General features: G+C 47.3%; 1 protein-coding gene across 3 annotated transcripts in view; it reads left to right on the top strand.

Moving 5' to 3' along the window:
• Nucleotides 1-2,093: 2,093 nt before the first annotated feature.
• Nucleotides 2,094-17,590, top strand: part of HDAC11 (histone deacetylase 11) — a 126,001-nt gene continuing 110,504 nt past the window's right edge. The window contains exon 1 of one of the 3 annotated variants that reach the window (XM_060238291.1): nt 2,094-2,218. In XM_060238291.1, coding sequence (XP_060094274.1) covers nt 2,163-2,218 — 56 coding nt within the window. In that variant the 5' untranslated portion in view covers nt 2,094-2,162. Of the gene's footprint in view, nt 2,219-10,143; nt 10,324-17,590 lie in introns of those variants that run through there. The other 2 variants (XM_060238293.1, XM_060238292.1) reach the window with 2 other exon arrangements.

The raw sequence follows: 17,590 nt of genomic DNA, 5'->3' as shown, positions 1-17,590 counted from the left end.
GGGAGGGTGGGGAGACTTGGTTTTGGGGGGGACGGTCTATGAGCCGCCACGCTGTCCCCCGAGTGGCTGGACAGGGGAGAGGAGTGCCACCCCTCAGCCTGCCTAGGATGACAGCCTACCCAACCCCACAGGGCTGTTGTACGCAGGGCATTAAGGGGCTGATGCGCCCCCCCAGGGGAGGTGTTCTGTGCACATGGCAGGGGGCATCAGGGCAACACAGGGGGTCTCTGGGTGGGGGGGGAGTGTCTGCTGCTGGGCTGCTCACTCCCAGACACACATTCCAGCTGCTATGACAGCGAACTCCTGCACTTGGTACTTCCTGCTTGTCTGCCTGCCATTGGCAGAGTCTCTGACAGCGGGAGGGTGTGAGGTGATTGACGGCTTCTCTGTGGCCCCATGTGGGGCTGTCTCGTCCCCGCCCCCACCCCTGCCTCGCCATCAAGCCAGGCTTCTCGTGCGCGCATGCCCAGCCTCACTCCTGTTACCTCCCCGTGTTGGTGGGATGTCTCTCCTTTGCCTTTGATGGTCTGCCCATCATTGGCTCCGTTCTCTGTTTGGGGGTGGGTTGGAGATGGCTATCAGCCTCTCTAAGGCCGCCTCTTCCCATTCCTGACTGTCATGAGCTGCAGCACATGCACCAGGACTTGCCAATGGGGGAGAGGGCTGGCACTCCCCTCCGGCTGCCTTCCGCTTCCCTTGCATGCCTACACCAGCAGCATTGCCATGGCAACTGTCTCCCTCATGGCAAGCTATGCCTCTCCCCTCCCCACACTCCAGTGTGCCAAAGTCATCAGGAAGTCTACTAGCGGCGCGGCAGCTACGTCACAGCCGGCTGCCACTTATGTCTGGATTGGGCTGCCCAAGACTCACATTACTAAAATGGAAAGATAAAAGCCCACCTCCTTTAAATCAGTGGATCAAGGACCTTAGAACCCTATCAATATTTGAATACATAGCATTTAGATGGTAATTGCACATGGACTTATTTTTAGATATTTGGAAACCATTTCTAGAGACTTAACGTGTAGATCTGCCATTACTGTTAGTTTTTTTGACTTTATATATATATTTTCCCTTTAAATACCCCCTGCCCTTTTCTGGATTTTTTGAAGGAACTAAAGAGGAAACAACAACAACAATAAAGAACTGGGCTGAAATCAGATATATTCTTAAGGAACAATGTGCAAAGACTATTCGTGTCATCAAAAGACATGAAAAGGTTTGACAGATGACTGATGAAACTCTTAAAATCTGCCATCAATGAGACACAAAAGTAAATGATGACAGAAATATAATCAGAAGTCTAAATGCAGTGTTCCAGCAACTGGCACATAGGAACAAAGAATTATTATAACAGCTAGCGTAAAGAAATAGAAGAAGTGAGCAGTGACTCATGCAAGCTCATACCCTACCAGAAATTTTGTTAGTCTTTAAGGTGCTACTGGACTTTATTCTACAACAACAAAGGAATATGTTCCACAAGATCCAAGAAATCAAAAGGAAATTTAAAGTATGGTTGTACATGCTGAAAGATCAACATGGAAATACAAGGGCAAAATAAAGATGGGAACAATACCCTGAAGAAGAGATGAAAGGATGACAGATTCCTTCTGAGAAGAATCTTTCAAAGAATAATCTGCAATTTTAGAAAGTGAAGTCAAAGCTGCACTGAGAGCAATAGGGAGAACCAAATCACCTGGAGTAGATGATGTATCACTAGAACTATTTCAAGCCACAGAAATGGAGTCCCATCAAAATCTTTACAAGAAACAAATATGGAAAACAAAATAAGATGGGAAATACTCAGTTCACATTCCAATTCCAAAAAAGGGTATCTCAAAGACTGCAACAACTACCAGACCATTGTCTTAATTTCTCACAAAAGTAAAATGATGCTCAAAATCTTACGCTATTACCATATATAGAGCAAGAAATGCCAGATGTATTGAAAGTAACCAGATCAGTTGGCTTGACTTTCCCTTTATATATTACAGTATCGTGTGGGAAGCAAATGTGTCACAATGGCCTCACAGCATTGAGTTGAACAGCATCCAGAGTTATCCCATAAAGATCTATTCAAAACACCTCTGACAAAACATAAGGATAGAGCTTAGAAAATAAACAGTCTACTACAGGAAAATTAATATACATATTATAAAACCATGTGGGATCAAGAAACACTTACGGAACATAAAATCACCAGTGTCATGACTGACAAGTAAGCCTCAGGATCATCTTCATCTTTCTGGTGCATAATTTGGGTTGCTGAGATAGGAAGTGACATAAAACCCAAGGATGAGACAGTGCAGCTCTCATGTTCACAGTGTACATATGCAAACCCTCCATCCCCCAATTTTGCTTGTAGTTTGCTAAGTCCATTAGAGGCAGAAGTGCAGCACAGGAAAGGCAGCAATGCCTAACTTTGTATCACAGATCTAGGGGGGCCAAAACATCCTGTTGATTGCTGCAGATTTGATCCCTAATACAGTGTTACAGACAATGCTTTTAAGTCTCTTAATTTTAATGGGGAAATTAGCTAAGAGACTAGGTAGAGCGAATTTTGGAGCAAGGATATTTACTTTCAATAATACGGAGTTCGGGGTTTCTGCCAAGAATAGTCCAAGCAATTGTAATTTTATAGTGTTTACTTAGGATATGTAGCAAGAGGATTTACGCACACTTACAGATCTATGTACAAGCAATCAAGAGACTAAGAAAATAGAGGTTATCAATAGAAGAATTCAAGGGTTGTTGAAGCGGGTAATATTCACCTGATCCAGAAGAGGAGACATCCATTCAATGGAAAATACACAGAGAGGAACGCGAACGACCAGCGTAATGCGCCCTACAGACCCAATTACTGGAGTAATGGATGGTACAGACTGCAAATAGCGCCCTACAGAATGCACACCAAGGTGAGTTTTTGACCCACATTATATAGGGGTTCGACGGATGGGGGTTGTTAGTTACCAAGGGGTTTTGATGTTCCATTGATGGCTACCTTGAATCGCTATGTTGGGAAACTTCACATATTTTGCTAGGATGATAAGCTCGGAGCAATTGAATAATTTGTTACCGGTTTTTGGCTGACACTATGAAAGGGATCAAAGACCTTTAAGGGTAGGAGCAATCAAATTATGTATTTGATTGGAGTTAGCAAGGTAGAGGTAATAGGCTGGAGGAAGAGACAATTGTCAAGTAGCAGAAGATCAGAGTGAGAGTAGTACTTACCCGCAGTTCCCATGTTATTATGCATCCCGTTTGGGCGAAGGTGCTGGAGGGGGGAATGGGTGAGATTGCACTGAGAGACAGACTCAAGGCGCCAACCAAAACAAGCTCTCTACTAGGTCCACTCCACCTGTTTAGATGGGAGTGTTTTCTTGGCCTGTTTTTGGTCAGACTCCATTTTGTTTAACAGAAGTTGGAGACCCTCTCTCTTTATTTGCACTGGGGTACTCAATTTTTATCAGGCAGCGCCTCTCAGTAACAAGAGGATGAGTTTCTGATAAACCTTTCTAATTTTTCCTTTCTTAATTTCCAAAGGCATTTTTACACATCATTCAATTTAATGTTTGCTATGTTTTAACTAATTTGCATAATCAACTGGTATTGTGATTAATTTAATTAACGTGTTAATAAAACAATCACATGCACAGTGGGAACAATCCAATCAAAGTTAAACACTTTTATGTCCAATTGATTTCAACAGGACAGATTTATCTCTCCTGTTGAAATCAATGGGTCTTAAATTTGATTATGTTTAGCTGGATCAAGCCAAAATGTGTTTTTGCTCTCAAAGCCTACTTTTATCAATCTGTAAGACAACAAAGACCAGTGAAAAAGAAAATCCAAGAGCACAGATCATTGATTATCAGTGTACGCCTAAACAGAATTACACACTTCTAAATCAGTGGTCTTAGAAGAGTGTAACACTACTCAGTATGGCAGTATAAGAAACTTCCATAGTCCAAATTCATCAGGTGTTTCAACCTCCTTCCAGAAATGGGCCAAGGTGAGCTAGGCTACTCAACTCCACTCTGCTTCATTGAGTCTTTTAAATTTCCACTCTCCCTCCAAGGGCTGGTTTAGTTGAAGATACTCTCTTCCTGTCAGCTGATATTTTGATCATACAACAGTTTTATAAGGCTTTTTTTGGAACTTTTGAATTAATACATGGCAGTTATACACCTCCATTAGGCAATGATGCCAGCATCTGATTTGCTGGTCCATGAACAGTAGCTAATAGTGGGCCTAAATTTTAAATAAGAAGATATAAGAATGCAATAGATGGATTAGCACTTTCTTGGCATATATGGTAACTCAGATAATCCTAGTAAATGCATGGAAGATTAAGTCCAGTGCTATCTATATTTTTACATGAAGGGTTTGCCTCCAAGTATGTATTTATATTTCACAATAAATAAGCACAAAGAGCCACAAGGAAAGGTGGGATATTAATATTTTAATTAATGAAGAGGAGCATATCTTCTGCAATAAAAGGTACATATCACCATCACTCAGGATGCCTGGGAATATTAAAGAGTAAGCCTGAATATACTCACTAGTTTCTTTTAAGACTAAGGCAGTTCACATGAGGTGGTGACATGAAGCTGCCTCATACTGAATCAGGCCATCTGTCCAGCAAGGTCAGTATTGTCTACTCAAGAGTGGCAGCAGATCTCCAGGGTTACAGGTGCAGATCTTTCACATCACCTCCTACCCAATTTCTTTAACAGGAGATCCTAGGAACTGAACCTCATACCTTCTCCATGCCAAGCAGATACTCTACCACTGAGCCAACTGCTACCATAAAAGATAAAAGATCTTTTTTCTCCACCAAAGTAATGCATGTTTATTTGATGAGGAATGGCAAGACCATTTTTGCTGCTCCAGTATGCAACTGCACAATAATTTGATTTGTGTCCCAATTAAATAAAAAGTCAGTTACCTGTATAATTTAAAATGACTAATAAAAACCTGCATAGTTTTGCATGTTTTGCATTTTCTCTTGTTGATGAAGAGGGACCCCTGAATAATTAACGAATACCTCAATAATAATAATAATGGGAAATATGGTTGTGCCTTCAAAAGAGAATGTCTGATGCAACATTTAGAGTGACTGTTAAGAGGCCCCTCAGAGGAGCTTCAGCTAAACTGTTAAAACCAGACAGGCTAAGGGTGTGAATCCAAGATAACAGCGGCCCCGCAGAGGAGGAGCTTCTTGCTGACAACACAGAGGGACAGAGCAGGGGAAAACTACAAGAAATTACTGGAAGAAAAGCAGGAGGTGGAGCATTTGAATTAGATAAGTGGGGGTTTGTCTGCTTGTTTTGGGGATGAATAAAAATGGTCAGAAGGCTGATGATTTTAACTTAGTCATTTTGAGCTTATGCTGACAAGTTCTACTTTGATGTCAAAGTAAAATACCTCATTTCAAACCAAGCAATGTGTGGGGCTTCGTTATTTACCTGCTACATTGATGGACTGCTATGCTATATTGGTACTCCTGTAACTTTTTTATGTTTTACACCTTGAATTCATGCAGATAAGGCAAGATATAAATATTTTAATAAATAAACATAAACAGTACTTACTAATACCTAGTATTGTTGCTTTAGAGAGGATGTTGGCAGGTCTTATAAAGGCCCTACCTTAGAAGTCACACTGTGTGGAAGGGAAGACAGAATGCCTTTTTAAAGTTGGCAGTGGCCACGGTTTGTATAAGCACTTGTTAATAATAATAATAAATAATAATTATAATACGTCCTGAAGGAGGGCACATTTTAATGAATTAAAATAGGAGATAAGTAAATTAAATGTTTTAATACTGCCACATGACATAAGAGAAGCTCTCTTTTGCCACCTTTATCACCGGGCACCGGCAGAATGTCTTACATCTGCCACGCCGTCTTTCCTTTCATTTCCAAGCAATAATTCTCCGTTTTCGCAGACTCGTCCAACCTTCACTCCAGGGGCGTAGCTAGGGCTTTGGGGGCCCGGGGCCCAAGATTTATGTGGGCCCCCCTACGTGTGTGCACGCCACCGGAAACAGGAAGTGACGTCACTTCCTGTGACATCATTTCCCCCGTGCAACCTGCCGGAAACGGGAAGTGACATCACTTCGTGTGACATCATTTCCCCCGCGCCACCTGCCGGAAGCAGGAAGTGACTTCACAGCACTTCCTGTGACGTCCCTAAAAATCCCCCAAATATCACCACCGGAAACAATTTTGTTCTCAAATCCTGTATATACTTCATCAGTATATGGGGTAAGGCACTTTCTCAACTGTGCTGCATAATGCAGCCTATTTATTTTGTCCTGTTTGCTCTGTTGGCTCTATCTGCGCCACCTTCATCACTTTCGGGGTGTGGATCCCCCAGTGGGGTGGGCTCCCGACTTCCTCCGCCGGCTGTTTCTGATAGCCCTACGCCCCCTCTTTCATTTGATATGTGTCCTGTGCGGGTGCCACCCTCCCGCCGGGAGATGCCGCAAAATGAGCCCCCTTGAGGCTTATGGCGGCAGGGCTTGGGGGAAGCGAGCTAGACTGCTGTTCTTTTGAGGGGTTATAGAGTGTTTCGAGCCCGTCCCTGTGGCATCGGTCCCATCGTTGTGGGACCCAGGGGGGCGGCGCAGCGGCCCACCGAAGCAGCCTGTCACTAATAACACAGGTCGAGATGCAGGACAGGAACCCGGAAGTGACCGACAGGCTGCTTCAGCGTGCCGCACGGCACCCCGGAGGCTTGATTTCAGCTGCAGGCCCCTCGGATGTAACAGAGACATTTCCTCTGGAGATAGTCTGCTCCCCTCTTCTGGGACAGGAAACTTCTCCACTCACTTACCAGAGTCATAATGCAGCCAGGAGACATCAGAGATTGACCCACCGAGCTCCAGCGATCATGGCTCACCAAACTCTTCCAGTTGCACCAATTTAGGAGTTGGTTCCCTGGATACTCTCAAGTGAAATTCTCTGTCCCCATCCCAGGGCTAGGGATGAAGAGATTGAGCAGGGGAAGAGACCAGGTAGGTTCCGCAGTTGCTGATTACTCCTGTCAAGCTGCTTTGGCATTTGCCCAGACGTTGAAACTGAGGCTTCTCCAGACAAATCACCTGCAGATGATTCTTCAACTCCCATAATGAGAGGCAAACTTGTACATGCACAAAAATCTCCATGATAACATACGCTTAAATGAACACAAACTGTTTAGACTTTTTTTCTTTAAACAGCATTTAGTTATAATCACTGACTGACCGACCAATTTCCTCTGTGTTCATTTTTAAGAGCAGCTGTTGAGCAGCCAGCAGAGATCGCAGATCTTTCAGGGGGAGGCAGGATTCCTATCAGCAGGGCTTTTATTGCAGCAAGAACTCCTTTGAATATTAGGCCACCTCCCACCCCCACCCGATGCAGCCAATCCTCCAAGAGCTTTCAGTTAGGCCCTGCATGAAGAGCCCTGAAAGCTCTTGGAGGATTGGCTACAGCAGGGGTGTGTGGCCTAAGATGCAAAGGAGATCCTGCTACAAAAAAGCCCCGCCCATCAAGATGTGTGAAATGTTGCCAATTGCCCTGTGCTGTTTGAATATGCAAAAACTTGCCTGGCCAGTAGTCTTGAGATGCTCTTGAATGGCTGAACTGCCTGGCACTAGATCAACTCCCTGCTTCAACAAGCAAGCAGATAGTGAGCTGAACTGGTGAGAAGGGATGTGCATTCAGTATTTCCAAGATGAATTAATACCTGAATCATGCCTTTCCAGCCTGTTTCAGGCATCTGCAAGGGAAGAAGGATCCTATGTTTACATGCACCCCACAACATCCACCCAGAGATGGAAGCCCCTGCCCACATGGACCCCTTGCTAATCCTCCCCTCACAATGTGCAATCAGATGGCAGCTGCTTGTATTGAAGGGCTTGGCAAGCTCCCACGCATCAACCCCTTCCCAGCCCTGGAAGAACTCCTTCCTCACCTCTAAGCTGCCATGCGGGGCAGCATCCATTCGGAGTGAGTTGATGCAGGCCCTGCTGAACCAGGCAATGGGATGTCTGGCATTTGGAGCCAGGCAGGAGTTTGTCAGTTCTGCTGAAGCAGGCCCACAGCTGGCCCCACGACGAGGCGGAGAGGCCGGGGAGGCGTCGGAGAGGACGGCGCTGGTCGCTGGAGGCCCTCCAGCGACCTGCGTCGGCCTCTCCGCCGCTTCCCGGCCTCCGCCGCCGCCGGGCCCCGCGCGCGGGCGGGGAAGGCGGCGCCGCTCGCCGGCTTCTGAGGGGCCACTTGGCCTCTCCGCTGCTTCCCGGCCGCCGCCGCCCGGCCCCGCGCGCGGTCGGGGAAGGCGGCGAGTGCAGCCGGCTTCTGAGGGGCCGCTTGGCCTCTCCGCTGCTTCCCGGCCGCCGCCGCCCGGCCCCGCGCGCGGTCGGGGAAGGCGGCGAGTGCAGCCGGCTTCTGAGGGGCCGCTTGGCCTCTCCGCTGCTTCCCGGCCGCCGCCGCCCGGCCCCGCGCGCGGTCGGGGAAGGCGGCGAGTGCAGCCGGCTTCTGAGGGGCCCCTTGGCCTCTCCGCTGCTTCCCGGCCGCCGCCGCAGCCCGGCCCCGCGCGCGGTCGGGGAAGGCGGCGAGTGCAGCTGGCTTCTGAGGGGCCCCTTGGCCTCTCCGCTGCTTCCCGGCCGCCGCCGCAGCCCGGCCCCGCGCGCGGTCGGGGAAGGCGGCGAGTGCAGCCGGCTTCTGAGGGGCCGCCGCCGCCCGGCCCCGTGCGCGGTCGGGGAAGGCGGCGAGTGCAGCTGGCTTCTGAGGGGCCCCTTGGCCTCTCCGCTGCTTCCCGGCCGCCGCCGCAGCCCGGCCCCGCGCGCGGTCGGGGAAGGCGGCGAGTGCAGCCGGCTTCTGAGGGGCCGCCGCCGCCCGGCCCCGTGCGCGGTCGGGGAAGGCGGCGAGTGCAGCTGGCTTCTGAGGGGCCGCTTGGCCTCTCCGCTGCTTCCCAGCCGCCGCCGCCCGGCCCCGCGCGCGGTCGGGGAAGGCGGCGAGTGCAGCCGGCTTCTGAGGGGCCGCTTGGCCTCTCCGCTGCTTCCCGGCCGCCGCCGCCGCCGCCCAGCCCCACGCGCGGTCGGGGAAGGCAGCGAGTGCAGCCGGCTTCTGAGGGGCCCCTTGGCCTCTCCGCTGCTTCCCGGCCGCCGCCGCCCGGCCCCGCGCGCGGTCGGGGAAGGCGGCGAGTGCAGCCGGCTTCTGAGGGGCCGCCGCCGCCCGGCCCCGCGCGCGGTCGGGGAAGGCGGCGAGTGCAGCCGGCTTCTGAGGGGCCGCTTGGCCTCTCCGCTGCTTCCCGGCCGCCGCCGCCGCCCGGCCCCGTGCGCGGTCGGGGAAGGCGGCGAGTGCAGCCGGCTTCTGAGGGGCCGCCGCCGCCCGGCCCCGCGCGCGGTCGGGGAAGGCGGCGAGTGCAGCTGGCTTCTGAGGGGCCCCTTGGCCTCTCCGCTGCTTCCCGGCCGCCGCCGCCGCCCGGCCCCGCGCGCGGTCGGGGAAGGCGGCGAGTGCAGCCGGCTTCTGAGGGGCCGCCGCCGCCCGGCCCCGCGCGCGGTCGGGGAAGGCGGCGAGTGCAGCCGGCTTCTGAGGGGCCGCTTGGCCTCTCCGCTGCTTCCCGGCCGCCGCCACCGCCCGGCCCCGTGCGCGGTCGGGGAAGGCGGCGAGTGCAGCCGGCTTCTGAGGGGCCGCCGCCGCCCGGCCCCGCGCGCGGTCGGGGAAGGCGGCGAGTGCAGCCGGCTTCTGAGGGGCCGCTTGGCCTCTCCGCTGCTTCCCGGCCGCCGCCCGGCCCCGCGCGCGGTCGGGGAAGGCGGCGAGTGCAGCTGGCTTCTGAGGGGCCCCTTGGCCTCTCCGCTGCTTCCCGGCCGCCGCCGCCCGGCCCCGCGCGCGGTCGGGGAAGGCGGCGAGTGCAGCCGGCTTCTGAGGGGCCCCCAAGGGGCCCCCCAGACCCCGCAGACCTGGGGCGATCCGCCACCCCCGCCACCCCCTCCCTACGCCACTGCTTCACTCCGAGGTGTAGCAAAATGATGGAAGGCGAAAGACTTGCTAAAAGGTAGACGTTGCCCACGCTTCATTCTCAACGAGCTCAGCCGTACAGTTTCTCCCGTTCTACGACTTAAAAAAGACCACTGATCTTTATTCGAACTACCTTGAAACAACGGTCTCTTTCCCACCTCCAGTAGAGAGACAAACTGCTAGTGAGGGCAAGACAGCTTCGTGCGATGCCTCTGAGCATGCGCCCGTGAGCCAGGCATGCTCAGTACTAACTAGCATTGAATGGTTTCCTGACAAGTGAGGAGTTTGTTTGAGGCAGCGTGAAGGGCATCATGTGAGTAACAAGCGGCGGGGTTGTTGGGGCTCGGCCAGCTCCGGTCCCCGGGAAGGCAGGTGGGAGCGGAGAGGCCCGCTTCGAGGCTGCGGCCTGGTTCGCTCGCGGGGGGAAGGAGGAGGACGAACAAGCCGCAGCAGGTGGACGTTGCAGGACTAGACTGGCTGTAGCCTTCGGAGGGGAGGGGGGGTTACAGCGCGGGGAGCACCGTGATATCAAGGAGTCAGGGGTGCCATTTCGGGAAGGTTTCAAGGCACACGTCTTGTGTTTTGCTTGAGGTTTATCAAAATGCCCTGCGATGGTTGAGCGGCTTCTTTGTATCGTTTTATAATCAGCGGCGTAAGGGGCTTTTTGGTGATGAAGGAATGGAAGCCAAACGCAACGTGAGGAAGACCGCATCACCTTCCGAGAAATGCCTCCTCTCCCCAGGGACGTAGTTGCTGGCTCACTCCTCTGTCTCTCACCTGGGCGTGAGGAGCCTGAGCCTTGTCTTTGCCTGGCTGATGCTCCTCAGGCAATGGACGCCAGAGCACTCACAGCTTGAGTGGGATGCGGCTAGAAAAAGAGTTCAGGCTGTGTCGCATGTCCGAGCACTCCCCCTGCCTGCTGTGCCTCTTCGACAGGCCCTCTGCGTTTGTGCTATTTTATTTACTTGGTGGCCACTTCTGAAACAAAAACCTCCACAGTGTGTGCAGAATTTTTGGGTGGCAGTGACATCCCATAGCAGAGTTAGTGACGTTATACACAATTGTCAACGTCTGAGAAACGCTGCCTGGTAACCTTGGAAGGGTTTGGGTGCAACAAAGTCTACATGCAGTTGCTTTCTGGTGCCTTGTTCTCGACTAATATCCATATGGGTCTGGGTAAAAGTCGGATTTACACGGATCTTCATGAATTCATATGATTTTTACATTGAAAGGAAATTAAACCACTATTATTCTGTAGATCCTGTCTTAGACTATAGGCAGAACCACAAAAATCATGCCTCCACGGATTCGTGGTGCCTCACCAGTGCAAAAACGGTTCCAAAGCATGGATCCTCATGAATTCATATGATTTTTTATGATGAAATGAAACCACCATCATGCTGTAGATCCTGTCTTAGACTATAGGTAGCACCAGAAAAATCATGCCTCCACGAATCTGTGGCACCACAACAGTGGAAAAACATGTTTCCAAATCCTGGATCCTTGTGATTTTTGCTTTGGATCTCCCCAAGCTCACCATCAATTCTTATATTATGTCCATGGGCAGAGTTTGCACCACAGAAATCGTGGATCCATGGCTTTGTGGCAGCACCATGGACCAAAAACTTGGTTTTGAACCATGGATTCTCATGATTTTTGCTTTGGGCCACCCCAAGCTAACCATCCAATCACATATCATGTCCATGGGCAGAGTTTGCACCACAGAAATAGGGATCCATGGCTTTGTGGCACCACCATGGACCAAAAATCTGGTTTTGAACCACGGAACCCCATGGATCCCCATGATTTTTACTTTGGGCCACCCCAAGCTCACTATCTATTCACATATCATGCCCACGGGCAGAGTTTGCACCACAGAAATTGTGGATCCATGGCTTCGTGGCAGCACTGTGGACAAAACTGTTCTTAAACCATGGATTCTTATGATTTTTGCTCTGAGTCACCCCAAGCTCACCATCCAGTCACACATCATGTCCATGGGCAGAGTTTGCACCACAGAAATCATGGATCCACAGCTTCATTGAGTGCCTCAAGGATCTGTCATGGGACCTGTTTTGTTCAACATCTTTATAAATGATTTGGATGAAGGAATCGAGGGAATGCTTATTAAATTTGCAGATGATAATAAATTGGGAGGGGTTGCAAATACAGTAGAAGACTGTAGAAGATAGAAGCAGGATACAGAATGACGTTGACAGGCTGGAAAACTGGTCTAGAACCAATAAAATGAATTTTAACAGGAATAAATGTAAAGTTCTGCATTTAGGTAGGAAAAATCCAATGCATGGCTATAGGATGGGGGAGACTTGTCTTAGCAGTAGTATGTGCGAAAAGGATCTAGGGGTCTTAGTGGACCATACACTGAACATGAGTCAACAGTGTGATGGGGTGGATAAAAAGACTACTGCAATTTTGGGCTGTATCAACAGAAGTATAGTGTCCAGATCACGAGAAGTGATGATATCGCTTTACTCCTCTCTGGTAAGACCTCACCTGGAGTATTCTGTTCAGTTTTGGGCACCACATTTTAAGGACATAGACAAGCTAGAGCCGGTCCAGAGGAGGGCGATGAAGATGGTGAGGGGTCTGGAGACCAAGTCATATGAACAAAGGTTGAAGGAGCTGGGCATGTTTAACCAGGAGAGAAGGTGGCTAAGAGGTGATATGATCACCATCTTCAAGTACTTGAAGGGCTGTCATATAGAGGATGGTGTGGAATTGTTTTCTGTGGCCTCAGAAGGTAGAACCAGAACCAGTGGGTTGAAATTAAATCAGAAGAGTTTCCGGCTCAACATTAGGAAGAACTTCCTGACCGTTAGAGCGATTCCTCAGTGGAACAGGCTTCTTTGGGAGGTGGTGGGCTCTCCTAACTTGGAGGTTTTTAAAGAGAGGCTAGATGGCCATCTGACAGCAATGAAGATCCTGTGAATTTAGGGGGAGGTATATGTGCGTTTTCTGCATTGTGCATGGTGTTGGACTAGATGACCCTGGAGGGTCCAAAAACAGGTTTTTGCTCTAGGGTACTGCCATGAAGCCGTGGAGCCATGATTTCTGTGGCGCAAACTCTGCCCATGGACATGATATGTGATTGGATAGTGAGCTTGGGGTGGCTCAAAGCAAAGATCATCAGGATCCATGGTTCAAAGCCAAGCTTTTGTTCCATGGTGCTGCCACGAAGCCATGGATCCATGATTTTTGTGGTGCAAACTGCGCATAGATGTGATATAAGAATTGATGATGAGCTTGGGGTGACTCAAAGCAAAAATGAGGATCCATGGTTCAAAACCAAGTTTTTTTGTCCATGGTGCTGCCACGAAGCCGTGGATCCATGATTTCTGTGGTCAAACCCTGTTTAACATGTTTTTCCACTGTTGTTTTTCCACAGATTTGTGGAGGCATGATTTGTCTGCTGCTACCTATAGTCTAAAACAGGATTTATTTGATTTGATTTATATCTACAGCATGATGGTGGTTTCATTTCATTTCATCATAAAAATCATATGAATTCATGAGGATCCATGCTTTGGAACCCTGTTTTTGCACTGGTGAGGCACCACGAATCCGTGGAGGCATTTTTGTGGTCCTGTCTTTAGTCTAAGACAGGATCTACAGAATAATAGTGGTTTTATTTCATTTCAACATAAAAATCATATGAATTCACAAAGATCCATGTAGATCTGACTTTTATCTTTTTCCTATCCATATATATTATGTCAAGCTGACAAAAGGTCGGCTAACCACTGTGCTGTTTTCTGTTGTGTCCCAAATGCAAAGAAAGAGCTAGAAATAGGTGGGTGCAGGTGCAGCGTGATCCATGGAAGAGGACTGAAAAGCCATGGAAAAGAAATTAGTGAAGAAAGTGAGTCTTATACAAATAAACATTTACCCTTGATATTGTTCACATCAGTTGATTCTCAGTGTTACTCTAGAACAAAGCAAACACAAGTAGGCAAGATGTCCATAAACAGTTGCTCCGGTGTCATCTCAGCTTGAGAATTTATTATTTCATTCGATTTCCTAGGTCGCTGCTAGGGAATTTTTGGAGTATAGAAACTTTTTCTATGAATCCCATTCTCGCTGGGCATGGGGAATGACTGGTAAGAACCTCATAAATTGAGAGAGAGAGAAACCTGTTCCAAAGTTAAAACCCATTTATTACAATTAAAACCATGTTGCAGTTATTGTTAAATCATATTGTTAATATAACATAGTACATTACACAAATACCCAATTAAAGTGCACTATTTCTTAAAGAATGCATCCTGATTGCTCTGCCCAAAGACCTATAAGGTGTTTGTCCAAACAACAAGGGGCAAGAATAAAATAACATATTAAATACCTTTTTCCATCCAAAGGAGCTAATGTAATTGTCAGCCAGGCCTGTGATGAACATCTGACGTATCTGACAAAACCCAACCCCTATCATATAGTAACCCATGAACTTTGACTTAGTCAGAACAATACGGTGAGGGTCAGATTATGCTGGCATTTCTTCAAGTATATTATCTATACTGGTGGGTCAAGAAGACAGATGCTATGTTACATGTTCCTAATCTAATGTTTAGACTTTGAAGCTAGTACCATTGATACTGAAAATATAAACTGTATTCTAGGAAACAGATCACTTGCATAGAGACAGTGCAGCTGTGCTGCAGAGGATCATGGGAGAGAACCAAAGTTTCTAACATTGAGCAAATGTGAACACAAATGGATGTATACATGAATTTTTAAGTCTTCTCACTAAAATTCCGCCACAACCACGCTTCCCTGTAAGGAGGGCTCAGGGCAGCTCACATCAGAAACAAATTCAAACATAGGAGGATTAAAATAATATTAAATACATTAAAAGAGTTCCTCCAACAAACAATGCTGCATTCTGTATTCAAGATGATGGTAATTTCAGTATCTGTCAGCTCCCTGGGCAGAGGAAATATGAAGAAAAAGGGGGGATGTGAGAGTTTGAGAGTGCCAGACTGTTGCACCCTCTCCCAAATGCCTGGTGGCACATCTCTGCCTTGCAACCCCTATGGAAAGATAGAACATGGATGTTCTCTGGCAGAGAGTTCCACCAGTCAGAGGTCAGGACAGAAAAGGGCCTGGCTCTAGTCAAGGACAGCTGGACCCTCAGATGTAACAGTGATAGAAATGTAAGACAGACTCGGACATTTGCTGCATGTAAAAATGTTAAGAACACTGAGCAAAGGAGATGGTAAATGCAACTAATTAAAGTGGTGTGAGGATCTATGGGGAACTTGTGATAAGAGTACTGTAAGCTTACAGACCTCAAGTGGCAGAGACAAGCAGGATGCATGAGAGGTGGACAGACAGCCTCATGGCATTTAAAATGAGGCATCCTAGAGAGAGGACATGGAGCCTTTTAATAACATAGCAGAAGACTGCCTTGAATGGCCTTTTGCACTTTGTAATACCATAGATTAATAGAAAGTGCTCATTACACCAAGAGGTGTAATAGAAAGTGCCAAATTACACCAAGAGGAAGACATACCTCATTCTTCATAAATTGACACATCCAGAGAAGCCATTAATCACAGCTGTTGCCTAAAGTGTAACAGAAGAGAATATAAGGCTATAACCTGCCATCTTTAAAACATGAATTGGAAAAAGGATGATACATTCAGCCATGTTGGTCTGTCATCCAGGTAAAGTAATAGTAAAAAGCTGGGAGGGCACCATAAAGTACATGCAGTAGAAACAGTCACAAGAGAATTGAGCAACACCACTGTATGTGTAACAGATGGAAATGAACCTGTGTGGGTTCTTGTAGAGGTGCTTCTTGTAGAATGCTTCTTGTAGAGGTGGAAGTACTTGGGATAGAACTAAATGCAGGCTCAGTTGTATCTACAAAAAAAATCCCAAACACAAAAATCAGTGTGCAGCTTAATAAATGTAGTATTCTCTTGAAATACAGAGGAGAAAAGAACTTTGCATTGGAAGGGTACACAGTGGTAATATGTACAATGGTGAGAGCCCCTAGATATTAATATTGTATGCCCAATAGACCAGCACTTTCCCAGTGAAACTGATAAAATAATATGTTTGGTGTGTTTGAAATTCTCATAAAGCTCTCTGGGTATTTCAGGAAGCTAGCTTAGAATTTCAACTAGAAAACGTTTGTCTAAAGCTACTTCAAGGTTTGAACAGGGAGCTGAGCATCTGAGGAATATTAACACTAGCATTATTTTGAAAGGTGGAACAAAATTCAAATTCTTGGAACTCAAGCAAGTTCAGTTTGCTATCACAAACAATGGCTATGAACTTGGATCGAGCTCCGATTCATTCAGAGTTATCTCCTTATAGATGTTATCCCACCCAACATGTACTGTAAACTTCCCCTTTTCCTCATATTTTTTTTTCAACACAACAAATATTCTAAACCACATGCACTTTATTTATCCCATCCTAAACACAATGGAATTATGCTGAAGAGTCCTTTTACTTTCCACGCACATTTATTCACCTCACAGGTATCCCATATACATTCACACCATGAGCATCTAATTCAACACAGATGCATGTGTGTGTGTATATATATATATATATATATATATATATATATATATATATATATATAATGCACACACACATACACACATACATACTGGATCAGGGGAAGGGATTCAAACTCCCCTCCACTGACCCAGCTGAATTACCTCCCTCAATGGCTATTTCAAAATGAAAACAGAAACACTAGGAGATCTGGGAAAACACTGAGACAGATCTGAGGTCCAATATCTGGCATGAAATCTGCAAATGCGCATATGTTGGACCCTCTTCCAGCTAACCAAACTGCTGCAGCTAATTTTGATTACCCCTACAGTCTTCAGAAGCAGCCAGTCTGGTCTCGTGCTGCTGTTGTGTTAATTTATTAACATGCTTATCACCTCCATAAGCATTCAGTCCCATTGGCTTCCTGGGGCTTCACAGTTTTTGGCTTAGTAGGTGGTCTAGACTGCTGTTTGGTGGCTGCTACAAGAATGCATTACTGTTGGCTTCCTGGTTCAAGCTAGCAGCTTAACATGTAGTGCATCTTGATGGTGCCTCCTGCACTCCTACCACTTCCTGCATCTTAAATTTAACATGCCCAGTATTCACAAATCCCTTGTGGTCTCCAGACTAACATCTATACATGGTTTTAAACAGGACATCATTGAATATAACTTCTTCTATGACATGCAAAAATCTTAGCTTTCTTCTGCTTCTTTGGTTTATCCAAAATCATTTTCCTAGGTTTAGTTCCAGCTGTGTGATTTAAATCTCTAATCTGTCTCTACTTCATTATTATAATTTAATCATTTGAATAATGATAATTTACAGAAATGGTGGAGACCTTAAGCATTCTTATTAAGCTTTTCTCATTTTCTGACAATAATAGGTTGTTGTCACAAGTAATAACTATATTATACAAATGCTGAAAATGGAAACACTTTTTCCAAAATGAAAGATGTAGTTTCCTTTCAATTCAATGAAAAATATTGTTTATAAAAGAAATACAGCAGTTGTGCAATGATGCCATATTTCCAATTTGAACAAGAAAAGTA

Source organism: Heteronotia binoei, chromosome 5, assembly GCF_032191835.1.
Source record: "Heteronotia binoei isolate CCM8104 ecotype False Entrance Well chromosome 5, APGP_CSIRO_Hbin_v1, whole genome shotgun sequence".
NCBI classification, from domain to species: Eukaryota; Metazoa; Chordata; class Lepidosauria; order Squamata; family Gekkonidae; genus Heteronotia; species Heteronotia binoei.
Note: the sequence above shows the minus strand (reverse complement) of the source record. Positions and strands in the feature narration are given on the sequence as shown.